General features: G+C 43.6%; 1 protein-coding gene across 12 annotated transcripts in view; it reads left to right on the top strand.

Annotated features, from left to right (window-relative positions):
- The first annotated feature begins 730 nt into the window (after positions 1–730).
- Positions 731–22,388, top strand: part of DIAPH2 (diaphanous related formin 2) — an 827,558-nt gene continuing 805,900 nt past the window's right edge. For 5 of the 12 annotated variants that reach the window (XM_039487836.1, XM_039487834.1, XM_039487839.1 and 2 more), the window contains exon 1: positions 6,468–6,962. In XM_039487836.1, the coding sequence (XP_039343770.1) occupies positions 6,627–6,962 (336 nt within the window). In that variant the 5' untranslated portion in view covers positions 6,468–6,626. Of the gene's footprint in view, positions 789–6,464; positions 6,963–7,120; positions 7,138–7,817; positions 7,928–22,388 lie in introns of those variants that run through there. The other 7 variants (XM_039487842.1, XM_039487841.1, XM_039487845.1 and 4 more) reach the window with 6 other exon arrangements.

Here is a 22,388-nt window from a genome sequence, read left to right as displayed (position 1 = left end):
TAACTCCTAGGAAGGCTTTTCACTTAATTTAAACTAAAGAGAGATTATCCAATTTATAATAATCACACTTTTCTATTGGGCAGGGTATTACTATGGTGTAGAAGAAACCTCCTTATGCCACCCAGCGGCATGAATGTTTCTGGGGACTACCTTAACATTGAGTAAATTCTGTTTTCATTATAATTTACCCACTCTAGACAATTTAATAATAAAAACTTGTCAAAATGCACATTAGGTCATTTTGTCAAATATTGAATAAAGGGTAACCAAATAGCTAATACACAAATGCTGCTTTGTGTCATTTCAGGTTGGCTAATACTTAGTGTAGATAAAACCAATTAAAGCAAGGAAATGTTAAGTTCAGACAACCAAATGTACATTCCTTTTCAGCAACCTTTTCCCCAAACTTGAATGTGTGATTTTTCTAGAAATGTACAGGAAATACTGCGGTGCAAAGGAAAAAACATGGTCTATTTGTGTTGATGCTGTTGGGGTGGGGAGAATGAGAATGCTTGAGGAAGGGGGGGCTGGAAGGCTGGCATCCCTGGGGCACAGTTATAGTTGCGGTATGCTCTCTGTGGTAGAGGGCTGTTTTGCTAATGCTGAGTAGTTTGTGGATGAAGAAGCAGAGGTTATGTATTGTTGGCAGACTTGATTGTGCATTTCCTGTTAGTGGTTAAGTTAAATATAATGTGTTCTCTTTGCTCCAGCAGTGCCATGCAACACAGCAACTTTCTCTCTGCTGCTTCTCCCAATCCAACTTCCAATTTGATGACTCCATCCTTCAAGTTGGTAACTTCTTCTTTTACTACTAGAAACTTACAGAACAAATTATTCCTCAGAGCCTCAAATGCAGAGTAGCCATCTGCTTTAGTGATCAACTGAATTTCTTTGGACATGTTAGCATTACTGGCTTTGGGATCCCTGTCTTCACCAGCTGATAGCTCATACTGCAAACGTGAAGCGTTCTACTTTGCAAACTTTTTCAAATTTCAGATTCTCTTAGGCTATGTATCTTCTGGTATCTTGTGCTCTGTTTTCTAGGGATGCATTAAGTGTGTTTAGAGGGTTGAAGAAGGATACCCTTTCAGAGATCTTGCCTCAGGCAGCCATTTTAAACAGCATGTCTCTCAAGGCTATGTGCTTGTTATGTCATAAACCCTCTGATCTCTGTCCTGGACCATATAATGGGCTCAGACAGCAAATGTTGGTAATTTTATCTCACTTAATAGTCAAAATACTTTAGATATGTAACTTTCTGGCTGAGGTTACATTAGAAACTGCCAGGAGAAATGTTATCCCCTAGGGTGTTTTAGTAATGTGGTTTTCAATGCTATGAAATTATTTTTGAAAATGAGAGATTGCAATAACTAGAATGTTCAATTAAGGTGCTTAATTTCAATATAAATATCTCTTTAGCCATACTATTAAGTGTAATTTTCCAGCACCAACAGAGCCCTGCTGTTAGGAAACAGTCTGCAGGTTACCGAACAAGATCCTATCTATTATTAGTCTACCCCTCCAGCCTGGAACACCACAGTAACATAAGGAAGATGGGAGTCATAGGTGGCAATAACATACCTGGGGACATTGTGAAAGGGGACTAAAATTGTGCGAGAAAAAAAGAGACATAAATCTGGACTAGATAAAAATGTATAGATCTTAATTGTATCACAAACATTCAACCAGTAATGAGGATCACTGTGATTTAAAGGATGCTTCAACACTACTCTAACAGTATCTTTCTGTCAAACTTTCCATCTTCTCACTTAGTTCTAAAAAACCTGAATGACTTATATATTTACTTTTACTAGTGACAATCACACCCATTCTTACATATTATAATGCGTATAGTAGGTGACTGTAAACAAAGGATACTTTAAAAGCAGAATGGGAGGGAGCATTGTCTATTGGTTTAAGTAGAGGAGTAGGAAAAATGTTTTCTTGTGAAGAAATACATGGGAGTGCTCAGGAGGTGGGAAAATGCTGCAAAATGAAGCTCCTTCAGTTTTTGCTCAAGATTATCTGCAGACTTCAGCATTTAACAAGTTTTTTCTTGGTTTGTATTCGGAATGTTTGGCTCACAATGATACAGACTGAAGATTTTTTTGATGAAGGCTGATATTATGGAGCACAATTAAAAATATTATCAAAAAGGGTGTTGTGTGACCTTTACCACAGGTCTTAAACACATTTCAGACAAAAACAGTTGTCTGACTGTCTCCAACTTTCTTTCATGTCAGACCCTTCTAAGGCACTTAAACCTCCTTGCCCAAAGCCACTGTCACCCACCTCCCTCACACACCACATGGCCTCATCTGTTTTCAAAAAGGCATAGCCAGCAGGCAGCAAAGCAGCTTGGCAACTGAAAATTTCTGCCTAAAGTCTTGGGATTTTGCATTTGTTTATATAATTTGGGCATGTTTTTGTTTAGCCTAACATTCAGCCTGCTTGCATGCATCCATATAGTTACAAAAATGTCATTCTGGGCATGCTAAGAAGTTCTGTCCTACAAAAGATGCTTGGTACATGCAATAAGACTATTCAAAACGCATTTCTCTAACTTAAACAGAAAAAAAATCTATTATATATAGTTCTTATATTGCATATAGTATGAGCTAGAACTGGGCAATTTTTTTCGTGAATAGTAAATTAACTGAAAAAGACTTCTATTTTTAGAGGGTTTTTTAGAGCACCAAAAATATTTGCAACCTTGGGCTGAATTTGGCAAGTAGTTTCAGCCAAAAAAGGGGAAATAATCCAAATATGTCAAAATGGTTTGTTTTGACCATCTTGAAACTAAATATCTCAACTTTTTGTTTCAAAATGTTTTGAAATTTAGCTAAATTTTAAAATCAATTATTTGTTCAGTTCTAGTAAGAGCATCTTCTCATAGTACATTACATGATGTGAGTAACGTCTGTCAGGTGTATTGGCTTTTTTTTTTAAACTCATCCTTTCTCTGCATTAGAAATGTGTGCAGTGGAATATCTGTCTTGTTTTTGATAGAGATTTCTCTCTCTCACACACACACACGTTTGAGAAGACAAGTTCAAAGAAATGCACCTTGCACTCGGAGTGGAAGGGTGAGGTTTGTAATGGTCCTTTGTTCCTGGGGGAGTTTATTCCAAAGTCTTAGACCAGCCCCCAAGACTAGCTTTACTCTTATTATAAAGAATTTTATAGTACCAGGTATTTAAACAAGAAATTAAAAACTGTACTGGAGTAAACTTTGTGTCTCTAAACTTGATTTAATTTCTTTTTCATATAAGCAAACTATACTGAAAGTAAATTGATGTTTCGCTTCATTTAAAAGTTAATTCGCTGAACTGAAATCCCAAATGTACCTTCCTCTACTGCTTTTATGAGCCTCCCATGTATGGTGGTTTCATTCAGTCCCTTCCTTGGATCTTTATTTATACCTTCCCTGCTGCTCTATACCTTAGGGAGATGAATCCAATATAACCGTTCAATTGGGCAAGAGAAGGTTTCCGTAATACCACAGGACTAGTTCTGTGGCAAATGTAAAGCCTGTGTGTGGTGAAATGAAGTTCCAGAGCACTTGAAATTGTGTTGAATACATAAAATGATCTACAGAATGCTTCAGGAGCACTTAAGATCTGTACATAGGAACTTAGGACACCTAGGAAGTAACCCCTCTAAACTGGACTCTGGGGTGACTGCACCTGGTGTTTTGTGTTAAGTTATGGGCACTTTGTTACTAAAAATATAGGGTATGTCTTCACTGCTTAGTTAATCAATGCTTTTACTGGGTTTTAGCCCAAATGCCTTACCATCCACGCAGAAAATCCTCTGATCTGGGGTTGGAGGTGCTTTAAACCTGGGTTAAGATAGTTGGCTGGGGGTATAGCTTGGAGTCTGAGCTCTGGTTTAACTCTGAATGCAACCCATCCAATTTGCAGTGCAGATGCAGGAAAAATCTCTCTAGCACTGATAGTCCTGAAATGTCCTTTAAGAATTCTACCCCTCCATCTCCAGAAGGACAGCCAAGTTCTCTCACAATTGACACTGTGAATGGAAAGTAGGAGCATTGCCAGCAGATTGAGGGAAGTTATTATTGTGCTCTATATGGCATTGGTGAGGCCACATCTGGAGTATTACATCCAGTTTGGGGCCTCCCCACTACAGAAAGGATGTGGACAAATTGGAGAGAGTCCAGCAGAGGGCAACAAAAATGATCAGCTAAGCTACCCCTGTGCTGATCACCTGTGGTTAAGACATACCTAAACAGACAAATTGTTGAGCAAAAATGGTGTGTGTGGGGAGGAGGGTGACTGACTGACCAAAGAAAAGAGCTGTTGATTTTAATTGAAGCTGACAACACTTGTTTAAACTGTGTTCATGCTCCAGTCCAGCCTAATTTGGAAAGTGCTGCTGTTTGTGTATTGTTAAAAATGATTGCTGGAAATTATTTTTCACTGCTTGCAAATTGGTAATAAAAATCAAAATTACTTTATAAAATTACTAATTCTAAAGTACATGGAGCTTGCCTTGATAACTTAAAATGGAACACTAACCTTCAAGTAATTTTTTCTTCTGTTACTTCAAGTAATACAAAGGGGCTATGCCTAGAGTAAATGAGATAAATAGGAAGACTTAAGCTAAAAATTAGGAGAAATACCCCATATAAAATAGGTTAGACATGGGGTGTTAGTCAGCCTTCATGCTGGAAATGGCCTGTTTCAAGGCCTGTATGGTATTACCAAATTGTTCGGAATCTGAAACTCCAGTTTTAAGAATGGGGTTCTAGCTTTCCTGGTTGTGGAGATCTTGCCAACTACAGTGTAAACCAATGCTATTTTATCTTCCTGAGTCTGCAAACAGCCTGAAAAAAAATCAAGTAAACTTTCCATGGCCCTGTAATCTTATTGGAATGTTACCCTTAAAGCTGAATGATGACACTTTAAAAGTATTTAGTTAAATGGTTAGCAGATAGAAAGGGGAAAGAAGTAAAACTGAAAAGCCTGGGGAAGAGTGAGAATTGGGGATGCATGGCGAGAGAGAGTGTGTGTGTGAGTGAGTGTGAGTGTGTGTGAGAGAGAGAATGGGACATAAACAGGAAAGAGGGAGAGGAACATAAAAAGGAGGCTGGCAAAGGAAAAACTAAGGGCAGAAATAACAGTAGTCCTAATGGTGAACATATTCTTCTACTGAGTGATGCTAAATCCAGGATTTGCATAATGAAAATGTTGATATACTACATAAATGCCACATTAAAACTTTGTGTAAGCTCCCATTGATATCTGTGAGAGGATTGAAGTGTGTGTAGTACTAAATTTATACCCAGCTACACTGAGGATAATTAAAACCAGCACTTAGGCTCTATGCAGAAGGAGTTTGAAAATCCCCTATCAGACTGTGCAACAGTCTTATAGGAGAAAGGGTGAAATCCCCATAATTTAAAACATTTAAGATGGTACTAGAAAATGTTTACCATAGAAGATGAACCTAGAACCCGCATAGATTAGAACACATACAGGTTGTCTTAAAAGCTAAATATTTCTGTTATTGTCGCTTTCCAGTAACTAGGTCAAGTTAACATATTTCATAGGAAATATAGCATCTTTACTAAGAAGGAAGCATAGTGGGGGAAGGGAAGGAAACAGTATTGCCAACTGTACTACTGAATAACTGCATGCTAGATAGAAAACTTCAGTCAAAAGATTTAGAAGAGAAACCTCAGATAAAGGGATGCCCTAATTTAAAAAATAAATGAAGTACTTTGAATCTTACTCATAAATTAAAACTCAGGTTTAAGAACCTAATGTACTATTAACTATACACTTATAGCATGATTCTCAGGTTCGACAACGAGGAAAAATATTTTACCACTTGAAGTCTAGTGGAGTCACTTACTCCTGCAGTTTTAATGTAAACGTTTTGACTGCAAACCCTTGAGAGGAAATAATTGTTTATAGTATAATTCCAAAACAAAATGGTACAAGGACATTGAAGTGTACGGTTAGTTTATTCAGAATTTGTTTATATTTATAGGGGAGCAAACGTCAATTGCTTCTTTGTTTAGAACTTTGTTGTTTCGCTGAAATTAAAGTAACATGGGGATTGAGTACACATGCTAGGTGAGAGGAACTGCTCCTTGACCAGGAAGTCTCCGAAGTTATCTGGGGAGGGTATTTAGCTCCTTGCTTAAGGCTGGACTCTGGAGCGGAGAGAATTAGATTAATTTTTCCATGTGTTTGGGGAGGGAGGCGGTGTACCCGATGTTGCGTGGGGTGAGATTGTAGCTGTAGTTTGGTTACACTGTGGGAAGCTGTAAAGCACTTTCCCCCTTGGGAAGCGCGCACTGGCAGAGCTGTAGTTTGCAGCGAAGCAGAGCAGTCGCTCCTGGGCTAAGCGGGGCTGGTATTTCGCTGTCTCCGGGTGTCCCTGACAAAAACGCTGGCTCCCTACGCGCGCTCAGTCAGCAGCTGTGACCCGCAGACTCCGGGTCAGCTAGAGCCCCCTCCCCCGCTGCTGTCGCATCTGTTGCTCGCCGCCGCCGCTCCTCCCCTCCTGTTCTGCTACGGGACTTCAGGGAAAGGGCGCCTCGGAGAAGCTCGGGGTAAGGGCGGCAGCTTCGCCGTGGCTTCACTTTCGTAAGGGGCATGCGCAGGGAACCGGGCGCATGCTCACTAGGCCAGCATTCAGGGTACGCGCATGCGCAGAAGGGTGCCGTGGGCTCTCTCCTACCGGCCGGAGCGGAGAGGAGGAGGCAGCCTGCGGGGAGTCGCCCGTCTGCCCTGCGGCGCGTGCAGCGCCCATGGGGCCCTGAGGAAGCCGCTCGCAGCACAGGAGGCCGTCGCCCAGGGGCGCAGGGCAGGAGGATGGAGAACCAGGCGGCCCCGGGCGCTGGGGGCGAGGACACGCCGGGCTCCGGCAGGGCGAACCTCAAGCGCAGCGGGCGCGCCGCGGAGGAGGAGAGCAGGAACAAGCCCAAGCTGGTGAGGGGGCTGCGGGGCTGAGGGCACCGCGGGCGGGGGCGGGCACGTGCCGGGCACGGTGGGAGGAGGCTGGAGGACGTGTGGCGGGCATGGGGCAGCAGTCACGCGGTGCGGATCTAGGTGTCTTCCCGTCCTGGGGCTGCCCCCGCTGCTGCCGCCGGCGCCCCGGCGGTTGGTAATAGGGGTTGGGAGCCGGGCGGGTCCTGCGGAGCGGTGTGCGTGCCCCTCACGCCTTGGGTATCGTGCATGGCAAAGCCCTGCCGGGCTCTGAGGCAGCTGCTGCACGCCAGCCCTAGCGCCCGGGTGCAACCCGAGTGGGGGCGCGGGGAGGGCCCCGGGCTTGGCTGAGCGCGTGATGCTGTCTTTAAAACGCTGCTCCTTCAGGAACGGTCCCCCCCGCGAGACAGGCACGGTGACTCCTAGCAACAAGTACGGGTTCTGCCCCGAATCCGCCCCCAAACCTCCTTTGGGCTGCCTCTTTCCAAGGGGCTCTGGATTCAGCCGGGGTCTGGCAGCTTAAGTGACTTCACGTGCTCACACCAGGGCTGAACTAAGTAATCACGGGGATAACCTTGACACTGCTACACCTGTTCTGGACCAAGACCACACTACTGATTCTTTGATAATCAACACACCAAGAAGTAGATATATGCAGTCAATGCACTTCATAAAGTCCCTTCTAAATGTGAAAATAATTAGTAATTTTAAAGTCACCATTGAGGTTCAGTGGCTAACTTGAAGACTCAATGTATTAAAATCTAACTTTTCAGCAACTAAGCATTTTTTTAAATCTTGTTCATTTTGCACAGTGGAACTTAACTGGTTTCTTAAAGTAACTGCATTTACTTATTTCAGGCATTACCTCTATGTTTGTGTGGTTGGGTTCCCCATGAAGAGATGGAATGGGCACTTACAAAAAGCTAAATTTTACCAGATCCTTATAGTGGCAACTAGGAGACTGCTAGGTGAATTATCAGTTTGTCTTCTCACTTGATAGTGATAAGGGGGCTACGCTGCTCAATTCTCATTATGTTTATTTAAAAAAAAAATTGTAAGGCAATATATCTTGAATTTCAATGGCAACTGGTGTTATGGGAGTCCAGAACTAGGAAATAGTGGCTAGCTTCACTATAAGGGAGAGTTTTAAATAAGTGTTAGGAACGTTACTTCATGATGGAGATGGGCAGTTCAGTATTGCTTGGTCCCTGTAGTTTGTCTAATCTGCAAGACTATTTCAGACTCAGATTTGTGTGGAGAAAATCCCAGGTATTTGCCTGTGTAGGTAGACTTGCTTCCATGAAACAAGACATACTCATTCAAAGGCACCCTTCTCTCATTCTCTTTTACTCCTTTGCCAGTGAGAACCATATGTTTGTTTTAGGCCCTTTGCACGCAGTGGAACTGCTCAGTGCCTAAAATTACTCTGGAACTTAGGTTTGCAGGATCGGGTACTAAACCTCATTGTTATAAAACTAGCAGTATTAAAAAAAATGCATATTAGCTTTCAACCTTTACAGCTTTGTTTGGGAATTAGCATCCTGTTATTGCAGGGGTGATGGTGGGGGTACAGAATGCTTGATATACACCAAACTGGGGGGGTGTAGGATAAAAAGGCAACTTGCCACAGATGGCTGCTGTGGTGGCTCAGACCTTCCAAGGGGAAATTAAGATGTGTTCAGCTGGAGAATTGCACCATAATTTAGAAGTGAGCTTGTTAAATTTCGTTGGTTTAAACTGTAGCTGAGAGGAGCTGCTTGCTTAAGTGGATTCAGTCCCCTGAGCTTCAAATGAGTTGTTTCTCATGCACCTTAATCTTAAATTCTTTGTCTTTGTACAACTAATAAAGGTAAAGGAATATTTCAAGGAGGGGAGGGGAATTCCACTGTACTTCTGCCTATAACTTTTGAGTTGTCTGAAATTAAATTATTGTGTGTGTACATGATAGTTTGGTATAGTTGTTTTTTGGCATAATTAGGTTACTCAGGATCTGCCAAGTTGAGTAAGTTATGCAAGTCATCCCAAACTAATGCCAATAAAGACTCGTGCCTCACCATCTTACAGTGTATTTTGTATATGGCAATACTTTGTTGAAAAACAGTTTGCCTCCACAATGCCATTCTGTAAAACTTGAAATTTGACTTAAATCTAGGCTTCCATATTACAGGACCCTGAGCTCAACAGCACTTTAAGAGGGAGAGAAAGTATGCACTGAGGGCAGCATGGGGAAACTCTAAACACGATCTGATTAACCTTCCATATAACAACTGGATTAAGGAGTAACATCCCTGTTCTTCTTAGGCATGGAAGAAAACTGTGTTGCATGACCAATGCTGGAGTCTGCACTTGGCAATTGTACAAAAATCCTCTTCCAAATTTTCATCAGAATTTATCATATGTATAAGATCAGTGCCACCATCTCCAGGGTTGGTGTGAATTCTTCCTTTAGGGAAGAATTAGCTTTATGGGAGCTGCTTTAAAAATGTGCTTGGGTGTGAATGTAAGACATGGTCCCAGCTGAGGTGGACTACTCAGCAACAAATCTGAGGTAACTTAATCTGCGTGACTGACATATCAAATTGCTATGAAATTCACCTTTGGAATTTCACTGTTGTGCATGTACTAGGTACATTGGTTTGTGGCTCTGTTTCATTTATGTGACTATGATTTAGAGCAGTAGTCCCCAGACTTTTTTGGTTGTGCCTCCCCTTACATCATCTGTGCCCTCCAGGGGCAGGGAGCCAGCGCTACAGATGGGTATGCAGTCAGGAGCTGAGCCATGCAGAGAGCAGAGCTGCAGCTGGGAGAGCGGCCGGGATCTAGTGACCATGGTCTGAGTGGAACTGGAGGCGGAGCGGGGCTGGGTGGCATTCCCTTCCCACTGTCTATGAAGGCTGACCCATCCCCTGCTGTGCCCCACAGTTGGCGACCACTGTAGGACCAAGTTCCATCCCTGACAGATTTTTGCCCCGATCTCTAAATGGCCCCCTCAGGGATTGAACTCATAATCCTGGGTTTAGCAGGCCAATACTCAAACCACTGAACTATCCCTCAGGTCTGATTCTTTCTTAAGCTTGTGAGTTAAAACAACAAAAAAAACTCCAAAACAAACAAAATCAAAACAACAACAAAAAAACCCTGTGTGTGGAAGTATTTTGTCTATAGTCTCCCTGGTTCTATGTAGTCAGTTTCTTCATCGTTTGTTTCTCTCTGAAACAGAGAGAAACTCAGAAGGAAAATGTGACTATGAAATACAAATTGGCACCTTAATTGAAGAAAGGTATATTACTGGCTTCACTGTGTAAAACTTAAAGTTAAAAAGGAACATAATTTCACATGTTATATTGTGAAAATTAAGAATAGAAGCACACAAGTATACGTACATTGGCACTAAAAAGGCTTTTCACTTTCTGACCTGTCTGCTTTTAAAATAGTATAGCTTATTGTTTAAAAATAAGTAGTGTTAAACAGATTTGTTGTTCCTAATGTTGACTTCACAGTTGAGTAATGCTATGATGCAACTACAAAAGCAGGGTTTTTTGCATCTGGATCATGGTAGTGAAGTACACTCTTTTGAGATAAGCAACTATTGACTAAAATATCAAAGGGTGACTGCAGCTATCCAAATGTTTACTGGTTGAATGTGACATACAGGCATATCTGAGAGAGCTGTTTCTTGACACACTAAACAATATTATGAAAAAGAAATCTAGAGCACAGTATCTCAATTGACCACCTTCATTTAAACAAGTAGAGTTAAAGCCTTTGTAGTGGATGCACAAAGATATTGTCTACAGAGCAAACATAATACCATATGTCAGCAACAGGATTATAAGCACGTGTGTCTCAGGTGTGTCTTAACACCATAAATGTTAACTTACTCAAATGTTTTAACCCTCTCAGCAGGAGCCGTTTAGAACTGGTGCACCTGAGGCCTCTTAGGGTGTGTCTACACAGCAACTAGACATACATGTCTGGCCTATGCCAGCCGACTTCAGTTCACAGGGCTTGGGCTGTGGGGCTGTTTCATTGCTGTGTAGACTTCTGGGCTTGGGGTGCAGCCTAAGATCTGGGACCCTGTGAGATGGGAGGGTCCCAGGGTTTGGGCTCCTGCCCAAGCCCGGAAGTCAACACAGCAATGAAACAGTTCCACTAGCCAGAGTCGATTGGCACAGGCCAAATATAAGGAGTTAAATATTTTGCTGAAGTGAAGGACAGAAGACTTGGAATTTAAGGCTCACCTATAGTTGAGAGCAACTTGATTTGTGGCTTATCTTTTGAGGGCTTGTTTAACTAGAATTCTAAAAACATCAAACTGCTAATAACTTCTTGCATAAAGCCTAACTAATCTGAGGCACGTGGTATCAGGAAGTGCTATTGATGCTAAGAATTCCATAGGATGCTGATTATTCCCTAATTTTTATGGATAAAAATCTACTGTTGGACATACAAAGCTAAAGCATTTCTCCTTCATGCTTAAAGATGGAAGCAAATTGTTTGAAGTTAGGAAGATAACTGTAGTGTTACTACACTATTGTCTCTGTGGGTTATTAACATTTTTTTAATGCATCTGATTCTAGCTGGTAACAGACAAGGTACTGGACTACATAATCCAGAAGTCCATATTGGATTAGTTTCACTCATCATTCTCTCTCATCTCCTTAGTCATGTTTCAGTTTCCCTTCCTGTTCACTCTACACTGTTCCTGTGGAGAGAGAGTGCTCTCTCTGCATGCTCTCCTAGGTCTTGCTTAACTAGTGATAGTTCTATTGCTTGCAAGTATAAGAAGTCATCAAAGCAGAAATGGATCAGTATTGGACAGAGGAGGAGAAGCAGAGATGTTAGTGAGTTGCTCTTGAACATTTTGCAAGAGAAAGTAGTGGGTTGCAATTTGGTGCTTTTTCAGGACATTTTAAGTAGGTTGGGCAGTATAAAACAAAATAAATTGTTTCTGATACTGTTTCACAAGGCCTGTAGCTATACCCTTTCAAACTTGGATCTCTTCTGATGACAAAAGGTGAGCAGGGTTGGATGTACACATGAAAGAAAACCCTACTTCTTAAGGTAATTCCTCTTTGTTCCTAAGGTGTTACATCTAGCGTGGTGGTGGTAGACGAGAAACAATGCCCCAACTTTAGTTCAAGTACTAAAGCTGGCATTGAGACTTAGATGAGATGCACAACCATGGCTCTGGCCACCTGTAGTTAAACTTCTTTATAGCACTGTTCGAAGTCTCACTGTTTGGTTTATTCTGTTGTTCTGCCTACCTAGCTTGCTGTGCAGGTTCAGTTGGATAGCTCTTTCTCCTTGTCTAAAGAGAAATCATTTGACAACTATTATGTTGCAGCTTAAAGATGAAACCCGTACACAGGATCCAGTAGGCCAGGGGTCTCAAAGTCCTAGCCTGTGGGCCATCTGCGGCCTGAGAACCATCCTGCTGCGATCCGTGGAAACTTTTAAAAAAGTTTCCGATTTCATCCGGCCCTCGTGGCTGCCAGGTGGTGGGAGGGGAGCGGGCAGAGGAGATTCCCCCCCCCCCCCCCAGGAGAAACCCATGCGGCTAGGGTGACCAGACAGCAAACGTGAAAAATCTGGACAGGGGGTGGGGGGCAATAGACCCTATATAAGAAAAAGACCCCAAAATTAGTACTGTCCCTATAAAATCGGGACATCTGGTCACCCTACCTGCGGCCAAACTGCTGTCTCTTTCTGCTTTAGGCGCTGCTCTCCAAGCTCTCATTGGCTGGGGGAAAGGGACAGGTACCATCACTAGTCGCCGCACAGAGTCAGCCATGGAGGCAGCATCATTAGTTGCCAGGCAGAGTCAGCCATGGAGGTAGTGTCACTAGTTGCCGGGCAGAGTCAGCTGGGGCAGCATGAGGCCAAGGGAGTGAGGTGACATGATTGGCCTGCTAGGATGATTTGAGGACTAAGGTAAATTGAGTTTGAGACCCCTGCTGTAGGCAGCATATAGATGTAGAACTTAGAGACCTTATAGGTCTCATTATAACCATTAATGTTTTCACATAGATTGTATAATATCCCATTACTTAATGCATTTATGTATGTTGATAGGAAAGAGTAGCAAATGTAGGCAGTGGATAGGCTGAAGTGAAAAGGAGATGGGTTAAAAGAGGTAAAATTCTACATTTATATTAGTAGCTACAACATAAGGTATTGAGAACTTAAATATTGGTGTTTTGGTGGTGCCTCCCCATGGACAAGACTCCTTTATCTTTATCACAATATTACAGATAACACAAAGATGATCCTTTCCTGAAAATACTTGGTTTGTAGGGTAACTTTATGAAATGTATATAGTACCTGACACTTAACTGAGTAAAGATTCAGTAAAGAGTTAAATTTTTCAGTCTTGACTATCACAAGACTGTTGATAGACAAAATGTAAATCCTCCCTCAAAAGTTCTTAATGAAGTGAGAAATCATGAACCTGTTCTTGGTTTTTGTAAAACATTTTGCATCTAAATCAAAATTATAGTTCTAAAGCAGCCTTTCCACACTACTGTACCCCTTTCAGGAGTCTGATTTGTCTTGTGTACCCCCAGTTTTCACTTTACTTAAAAACTACTTGCTTACAAAATCAAACATAAAAATGTGTGTCACAGCACACTATTACTGAAAAATTGCTTGCTTTACCATTTTTACCATATTTTAAAATAAATCAATTGGAATATAAATATTGTACTTACATTTCAGTGTATATAGAACAGTATAAACAAATCATTGTGTAAAAATTTTAGTTCTTACTGACTTCGCTAGTGTTTTTTATGTAAACTGTTAAACTAGGAAAATATCTAGATGAGTTGATGTACCCCCTGGAAGACCTCTGTGTACCCCCCAGGTGTATGTTTACCCCTGGTTGAGAACCACTGTTCTAAAATACCTGATAACTTACAATAACTTGAGATAAAAGTTTGTGTGGCCATTGGCATTTTGTCCATAAGAACGAATGATTTAGTACAATCAATACTGTAATAAGTGTCATATAGCTATTGCAAAATCTTACCATCTTTTCAGGGGGGTCTGGTGGTCCTTGTGTACAGTGACTTTCTGATACACTCCTCCTGTTTCTGGTTCCAGCACTCAAATAAAACACCAGACTTGTTTGCTTGGAAAATGTTATGTTGAATCAGACTGCAAAAGCTGTTAGCGTGCATCCTTTGAAATATTTAACCATTTTTGAAGGAAAGCTAACACGCTCACTGTACTTATCTAGTGTAACTAATTTTTTGAAAGAATAGTTTAAACTAATTGCACTTTTTAAACAATATACTAATAAAACAAACTGTGTGTCAGCACAAAAGCAGTTTTTGTTGCTTTTTAAGCCTATTATTTATGGCTGAAATAAGTAGTAGATGAGTGTTTTTTTTTTCAGTTTTAAAGTTTTGACGACGTTGTTTTTTTTGTTTCTAGTTTTGGTATGTGAAAAGCCATTGAGAAATTGGTCAGCCTTTGCAATCTTAGGGGGATCTGATTGTGGAGTGGCAATGATAAAAATGGTGCAAATAGTTGAAAAACCAGTGTTTACCACTAGTAAGGAGTAATACTAAATGTTAAACTCTCAATTTTTTTGCATGTTGCTTTTATTGTTTATCTAAAGGATTATCTGGGTGGGTAGAAGGACAGGAGACTTGTTATTGGTTTTAATTAGCTGCAACTTTATCTGCCAGGTAGTCCCAGACATCTATATAATCAAGTGCAGTAAAGTGTACAAATCCATTTTTTCCATCCTTTCCTATCCCCACCAGCCCCCCCCCCCTTCCCCCACCAGGTTCACCCATGGCTTGGACCTTACCATACACCAGCCTTGTAAGAGGGTTAAGGAGGGCTATGAGAATGGGGGGAAGGGGGCACAGCGGCACAGGAGCCAGCAAACAGAGCTGTAAACAGGGGAGTTTCAGTGGGAGTTGTCAAGGGGAGTTTGCGGAGGAGACTAAGAGACCTAGGCAGAGGAACAGACAAGTTAGTAAAGGGAGTGGGTGGTGATTGGCCAGTGGTCTGGTGCCCGTTGGGAGTTTGTTTTGCTGTAGGTGGTGGTGGTTTTCCTTGGTTTGTGTTTCCTGGACTAACAGGTTTTACGTGGGAAGACTATGACCGATACAGAGGCAGCAGTGGAAGACACAATGAGGATGACCGGATGTGGAAGCTGCGGCATGTACATGATCCTGGAGGGGGTACCTGAAAAGAGTTTCGTCTGCATGAAGTGCCGCCTGATAGAGCTGATGGAAGAAAAGATCCAAGGATTGGTGATGCAGGTGGAAACTCTGGTTGAGTTTAGAAGGGGGTTTGAGCAGATGATGGAGCAAAGACATGAGGAGGCTGAAGGGAAAAGCTTAGACTTGCAGATGGAAGCAGGACCAAAGAATTCTGAGGGGAGACTGCTGGGTGAGGAAAGTGGACAGTGGAAGCATGTGACTAAGAGAACCAGGCAGAGGAAAAGACAGGCCAGTGAAGGAGAAATAGAGGTCAGGAACAGGTTTGCAAAGTTGGAAAATGAAGAAGGGGCACAGCAGGTGGTCGCTGAAGGTGAGAGGGCAAGAAAGAAGAGAAAAGCAGCTAGTCCTACAGGAAGAGGGGAAGAGTCAATGGAGACAACACCAAATATGAGCCCCAGGAGGATACAGGATGGGTTGCGGAGGATTGTAAGGGACAATAGAAATCGAGAGGAGTTGCAGCCAGAGGGAACAGGGGATAGACCGGAGAATCGCACCATCACCAGGAAAAGGCAGGTCTACGTGATTGGGGACTCCTTATTGAGAAGAATAGACAGGCCTGTAACTAGAGCTGATCCGGAGAACAGGAGGATGTGCTGTCTGCCGGATGCTAAGATATGGGATGTGGACCTGAGACTGAAAAGGGTCTTAATGGGAGCGGGAAAGAATCTGCTGATTGTCCTTCATGTGGGAACGAATGATACAGCTAGATTCTCGCTGGAACGTTTCAAGGGAGACTATGCCAGACTGGCGCAGACGCTTAAGAAAATCTAGGCTCAGGTGATGTTCAGTGGGATTCTGCCTGTTCCTAGAATCATAGAATATCAGGGTTGGAAGGGACCTCAGGAGGTCATCTACTCCAACCCCCTGCTCAAAGCAGGACCAATTCCCAACTAAATCATCCCAGCCAGGGCTTTGTCAAGCCTGACCTTAAAAACCTCTAAGGAAGGAGGTTCCACCACCTCCCCAGGTAACCCATTCCAGGGCTTCACCACCCTCCTAGTGAAAAAGTTTTTCCTAATATCCAACCTAAACCTCCCCCACTGCAACTTGAGACCATTACTCCTTGTTCTGTCATCAGGTACCACTGAGAACAGTCTAGATCCATCCTTTTTGGAACCCCCTTTCAGGTAGTTGAAAGCAGCTATAAAATCCCCCCTCATTCTTCTCTTCTGCAGACTAAACAATCCCAGTTCCCTCAGCCTCTCCTCATAAGTCATGTGCTCCAGCCCCCTAATCGTTTTTGTTGCCCTCCGCTGGACTCTCTCCAATTTTTCCACATCTTTCTTGTAGTGTGGGGCCCAAAACTGGACACAGTACTCCAGATGAGGCCTCACCAATGTCGAATAGAGGGGAATGATCACATCCCTCGATTTACTGGCCATGCCCCTACTTATACAGCCCAAAATGCCATTAGCCTTCTTGGCAACAAGGGCACACTGTTGACTCATATCCAGCTTCTCGTCCACTGTAACCCTTAGGTCCTTTTCTGCAGAACTGCTTCCTAGCCATTCGGTCCCTGGTCTGTAGCAGTGCATGGGATTCTTCCGTCCTAAGTGCAGGACTCTAAACCCCATCAGATTTCTTTTGGCCCAGTCCTCTAATTTGTCTAGGTCCCTCTGTATCCTATCCCTACCCTCCAGCGTATCTACCACTCCTCCAAGTTTAGTGTCATCTGCAAACTTGTTGAGTGTGCAGTCCACGCCATCCTCCAGATCATTAATGAAGATATTGAACAAAACTGGCCCCAGGACGGACCCTTGGGGCACTCCACTTGAAACCATCTGCCAACTAGACATGGAGCTGTTGATCGCTACCTGTTGAGCCTGACGATCTAGCCAGCTTTCTATCCTCCTTATAGTCCAATCATCCAGCCCATACTACTTTAAGTTGCTGGCAAGAATACTGTGGGAGACCGTATCAAAAGCTTTGCTAAAGTCAAGAAATAACACACCCACTGCTTTCCCCTCATCCACAGACACAGTTATCTCCTCATAGAAGGCAATTAGGTTAGTCAGGCATGACTTGCCCTTGGCGAATCCATGCTAACTGTCCCTGATAACTTTCCTCTCCTCTAAGAGCTTCAGAATTGATTCCTTGAGTACCTGCTCCATGATTTTTCCAGGGACTGAGGTGAGGCTGACTGGCCTGTAGTTCCCTGGATCCTCCTCCTTCCCTTTTTTAAAGATGGGCACTACCGTAGCCTTTTTCCAGTTATGCGGGACCTCCCCTGTTCGCCATGAGTTTTCAAAGATAATGGCCAATGGCTCTGCAATCACATCTGCCAACTCCTTTAGCACCCTCGGATGCAGCGCATCCGGCCCCATGACTTGTGCTCGTCCAGTTTTTCTAAATAGTTCCAAACCACTTCTTTCTCCACAGAGGGCTGGTCACCTTCTCCCCATACTGTGCTGCCCAGTGCAGCGGTCTGGGAGCTGACCTTGTTTGTGAAGACAGGCAAAAAAAGCATTGAGTACATTAGCTTTTTCCACATCCTCTGTCACTAGGTTGCCTCCCTCATTCAGTAAGGGGCCCACACTTTCCTTTACTTTCTTCTTGTTGCTAACAAACCTGAAGAAACCCTTCTTGTTACTCTTAACATCTCTTGCTAGCTGCAACTCCAAGTGTGATTTAGCCTTCCTGATTTCACTCCTGCATGCCTGAGCAATATTTTTATACTTCTCCCTGGTCATTTGTCCAATCTTACACTTCTTGTCAGCTTCTTTTTTGCGTTTAAGATCAGCAAGGATTTCACTGTGAAGCCAAGCTGGTTGCCTGCCATATTTACTATTCTTCCTATACATTGTGATGGTTTTTTAAAGGTGTGACAAGATTATGGCAATCAACAGATGGCTCAGGCAGTGGTGCTATAAGGAAGGTTTTGGGATGTATGGCCACTGGGAAGCATTCATGGACAGAGGACTGTTGTCTCGGGATGGACTTCACCTGAGTAAGGAGGAAAATAGACCTCTAGGATAGAGGCTGGCACAATTGGTAGTGTAGATACCAGTCTAATAGGTGATACTGGCAGTAGAATGTCTGTGCCTAATTGGGTAAAGAATGTCAGTGAAGCCAAACAGCAAAAATTAAGATGTTTGTATAGTAATGCGAGGAGCCTAGGTAACAAAATGGAGGAACTAGAGCTACTGGTGCAGAAAGTGAAACCGGATATTATAGGGATAACAGAAACATGGTGGAATAGTAGTCATGACTGGAATACAGGTATTGAAGGGTATGTGCTGTTTAGAAAAGACAGAAATAAAGGCAAAGGTGGTGGAGTAGCATTGTATATCAGTGATGAGGTAGACTGTAAAGAAATAAGAAGGGATGGAATGGATAAGACAGAGTCTGGGCAAAAATCACATTGGGAAAGAAAGCTGCTAGAGCCTCCCCTGACATAGTGCTTGGGGTGTGCTTCAGACCGCCGGGATCTGATTTGGATATGGATAGAGACCTCTTTAATGTTTTTAATGAAGTAAACACTAATGGGAATTGTGTGATCATGGGAGATTTTAACTTCCCAGATATAGACTGGAGGACAAGGGCTAGTAATAATAATAGAGGTCAGATTTTTCTGGATGTGATAGCTGATGGATTCCTTCACCAAGTAGCTGAAGAACCAACAAGAGGGGATGCCATTTTAGATTTGGTTTTGGTGAGTAATGAGGACCTCATAGAAGAAATGATTGTAGGGGACAACCTTGGTTCGAGTGATCATGAGCTAATTCAGTTCAAACTAGATGGAAGGATAAACAAAAATAGAGCTGGGACTAGGGTTTTTGATTTCAAAAGGGCTAACTTTAAAGAATTAAGGAAATTAGTTAGGGAAGTGGATTGGACTGAAGAACTTGTGGATCTAAAGGCGGAGGAGGACTGGAATTACTTCAAGTCAAAGTTGCAGAAACTATCAGAAGCCTGCATCCCAAGAAAGAGGAAAAAATTCACAGGCAGGAGTTGTAGATCAAGCTGGATGAGCAAGCATCTCGGAGAGGTGATTAAGAAAAAGCAGAAAGCCTACAAGGAGTGGAAGATGGGAGGGATTAGCAAGGAAAGCCACCTTATTGAGGTTAGAAGATGTAGGGATAAAGTGAGAGGCCAAAAGCCATGTAGAGTTGGACCTTGCAAAGGGAATTAAAACCAATAGTAAAAGGTTCTATAGCCATATAAATAAGAAGAAAACAAAGAAAAAAGAAGTGGGACCGCTAAACACTGAGGGATGGAGTGGCGGTTAAGGATAATCTAGGCATGGCCCAATATCTAAACAAATAATTTGCCTCAGTCTTTAATGCGGCTAATGAGGAGCTTAGGGATAATGGTAGGATGACAAATGGGAATGAGGATATGGAGGTAGATATTACCATATCCGAGGTAGAAGCCAAACTCAAACTGCTTAATGGGACTATATCGGAGGGCCCAGATAATGTTCATCCAAGAATATTAAAGGAACTGGCACATGAAATTGCAAGCCCATTAGCAAGAATTTTTAATGAATCAGTAAACTCGGGGGTTGTACCGTACGACTGGAACATAGTTCCTGTTTTTAAGAAAGTAAAAAAGGTGATCCGAGTAACTATAGGCCTGTTAGTTTGACATCTGTAGGATGCAAGGTCTTGGAAAATTTTTTGAAGGAGAAAGTAGTTAAAGACATTGAGGTCAATGGTAATTGGGACAACATACAACATGGTTTTACAGAAGGTAGATCGTGCCAAACCAACCTGATCTCCTTCTTTGAGACGGTAACAGATTTTTTTTTTTTTTTTTTTTAGACAAAAGAAACGCAGTGGATCTAATTTACCTCGATTTCAGTAAGACATTTTATACAGTTCCACATGGGGAATTATTAGCTAAATTGGAAAAGATGGGGCTCAATATGAAAATTGAAAGGTGGATAAGGAATTGGTTAAAGGAGAGACTACAGCGGGTCATACTGAAAGGTGAACTGTCATGCTGGAAGGAGGTTACTAGTGGAGTTCCTCAGGAATCGATTTTGGGACCAATCTTATTTAATCTTTTTATTACTGACGTTGGCACAAAAAGGGGGAATGTGCTATTAAAGTTTGCAGATGACACAAAGCTGGGAGGTATTGCTAACACAGAGAAGGACCGGGATATCATACAGGAAGATCTGGGTGACCTTGTAAACTGGAATAAAAGTAATAGGATGAAATTTAATAGTGAAAACTGCAAGGTCATGCATTTAGGGATTAATAACAAGAATTTTGGTTATAAATTGGGGACACATAAGTTGGAAGTAACGGAGGAGGAGAAGGACCTCGGAGTATTGGTTGATCACAGGATGACTATGAGCTGCCAATGTGATATGGCCATTAAAAAAGCTAATGTGGTCTTGGGATACATCAGGCGGGGTATTTCCAGTAAAGATAAGGAGGTGTTAGTATCATTATACAAGGCACTTGTCAGACCTCATCTGGAATATTGTGTGCAGTTCTGGTCTCCCATGTTTAAGAAGGATGAATTCAAACTGGAACAGGTACAGAGAAGGGCTACTAGGATGATCCGAGGAATGGAAAGGACATTCAAAGAGCTTGGCTTGTTTAGCCTAACCAAAAGAAGGTTGAAGGGGGATATGATTGCTCTTTATAAATATATCAGAGGGATAAATATTAGGAAGGGAGAGGACTTATTTAATCTAAGTACCAATGTGGACACAAGAACAAATGGATATAAACTGGACACTAGGCAGTTTAGACTTGAAATTAGATGAAGGTTTCTAACCATTAGAGGAGTGAAGTTCTGGAACAGCCTTCTAAGGGGAGTAGTGGGGGCAAAAGACATATCTGGCTTCAAGACTAAGCTTGATAAGTTTATGGAGGGGATGGTATGATGGGATAGCCTAATATTGCAAATTAATTGATCTTTGATTATTAGCAGGTAAATATGCCCAATGGTCTGTGATGGGATGTTAGATGGGATAGGATCTGAGTTACTACAGAGAATTCTTTCCTGAGAGTCTGGCTGGTGAGTCTTGCCCACATGCTCAGGGTTTAGCTGATCGCCATATTTGGGGTCGGGAAGGAATTTTCCTCCGGGGCAGATTGGCAGAGGCCCTGGAGGTTTTTCGCCTTCCTTTGCAGCGTCTGGCACAGGTCACTTGCTGGAGGATTCTCTACACCTTGAGGTCTTTAAACCACGATTTGAGGACTTCAGTAACTCAGACATAGGTTAGGGGTTTGTTACAGGAGTGAGTGGGTGAGATTCTGTGGCCTGCATTGTGCAGGAGGTCAGACTAGATCAGGCGTCTCAAACACGCCACCCGCGGGGCTATTTCCTGTTCCCACCAAGCGGCCCACGCCCGCCCCCCGGGCCTACCTCCAGGCCGGGGTGGGCAAACTACACCCGCGGGATTGCCCTCAAGCCTCGTGCCGCTCCCTGAAGCAGATGGTATCACGTTCCTGTGGCGGGGGGAGGCAGAGGGCTCCGTTTGTGTGTTGCTCTGTCTTCTTGGCAACACCCCCCTGCAGCTCCCATTGTCTGGGAACAGGGAACCGCGGCCAGTGGGATCTTCAGGGGAGGTACCTGGAGGAATGGCAAGCAGCGTGCAAAGCCCTGCATCCCCTTCCCCCAGGGGCCGCGGGGACGTGGTTCCAGCTACTTCCTGGAGCGGGGCCGGGGCTTGCAACCTGACCTGGCCCCAGTGTGCACCACTGCCACCCCAGAGCCTGAAGCCCTCCTGCACCCTGCCCCCCAACTCCCTTTCCTGAGCCCCCTGCTACATACCACACCCCTTCTGCACCCCAATCCCCTGCTCTGAGCCCCTTGCCTGAAACTCAGCCCCCTGCTGCACCCCAGCCCTGAGCCCCTTGCCTGAACCTCAACCCCCTGCTGCACCCCAGCCCCCTGCCCTGAGCCCCCTGCCGCATCCCACATCCCTCCTGCACCCCAACCCCCTGCCCTGAGCCCCCAGCTGCACTCCACACCCCAACCCTCTGCCCTGAGCCCCCTGCTGCATCCCACACCCCTTCTGCACCCTGAGCCCCGTACTTGCACTCAACCCGCTGCTGCACCTTAACTCCCTGCCCTGAGCCCCCGCCACACCCCTCATGCACCCTCTGGGGGCAGGGAGGGGGCCAAGTTGGGGTGGGGACTTCAGGAAAGGGGTTGGAATGGGAGCACGGAAGAGGCGGGGCCTCATGGAGGAGGTGGAGTGGGGCAGGGCCAGGGGCAGCGAGGGGGG

This window comes from Mauremys reevesii, linkage group 9, assembly GCF_016161935.1.
Source record: "Mauremys reevesii isolate NIE-2019 linkage group 9, ASM1616193v1, whole genome shotgun sequence".
NCBI classification, from domain to species: Eukaryota; Metazoa; Chordata; order Testudines; family Geoemydidae; genus Mauremys; species Mauremys reevesii.
The sequence above is the reverse complement of the archived record's forward strand: the minus strand, read 5'-3'. Positions and strand labels throughout refer to the sequence as shown.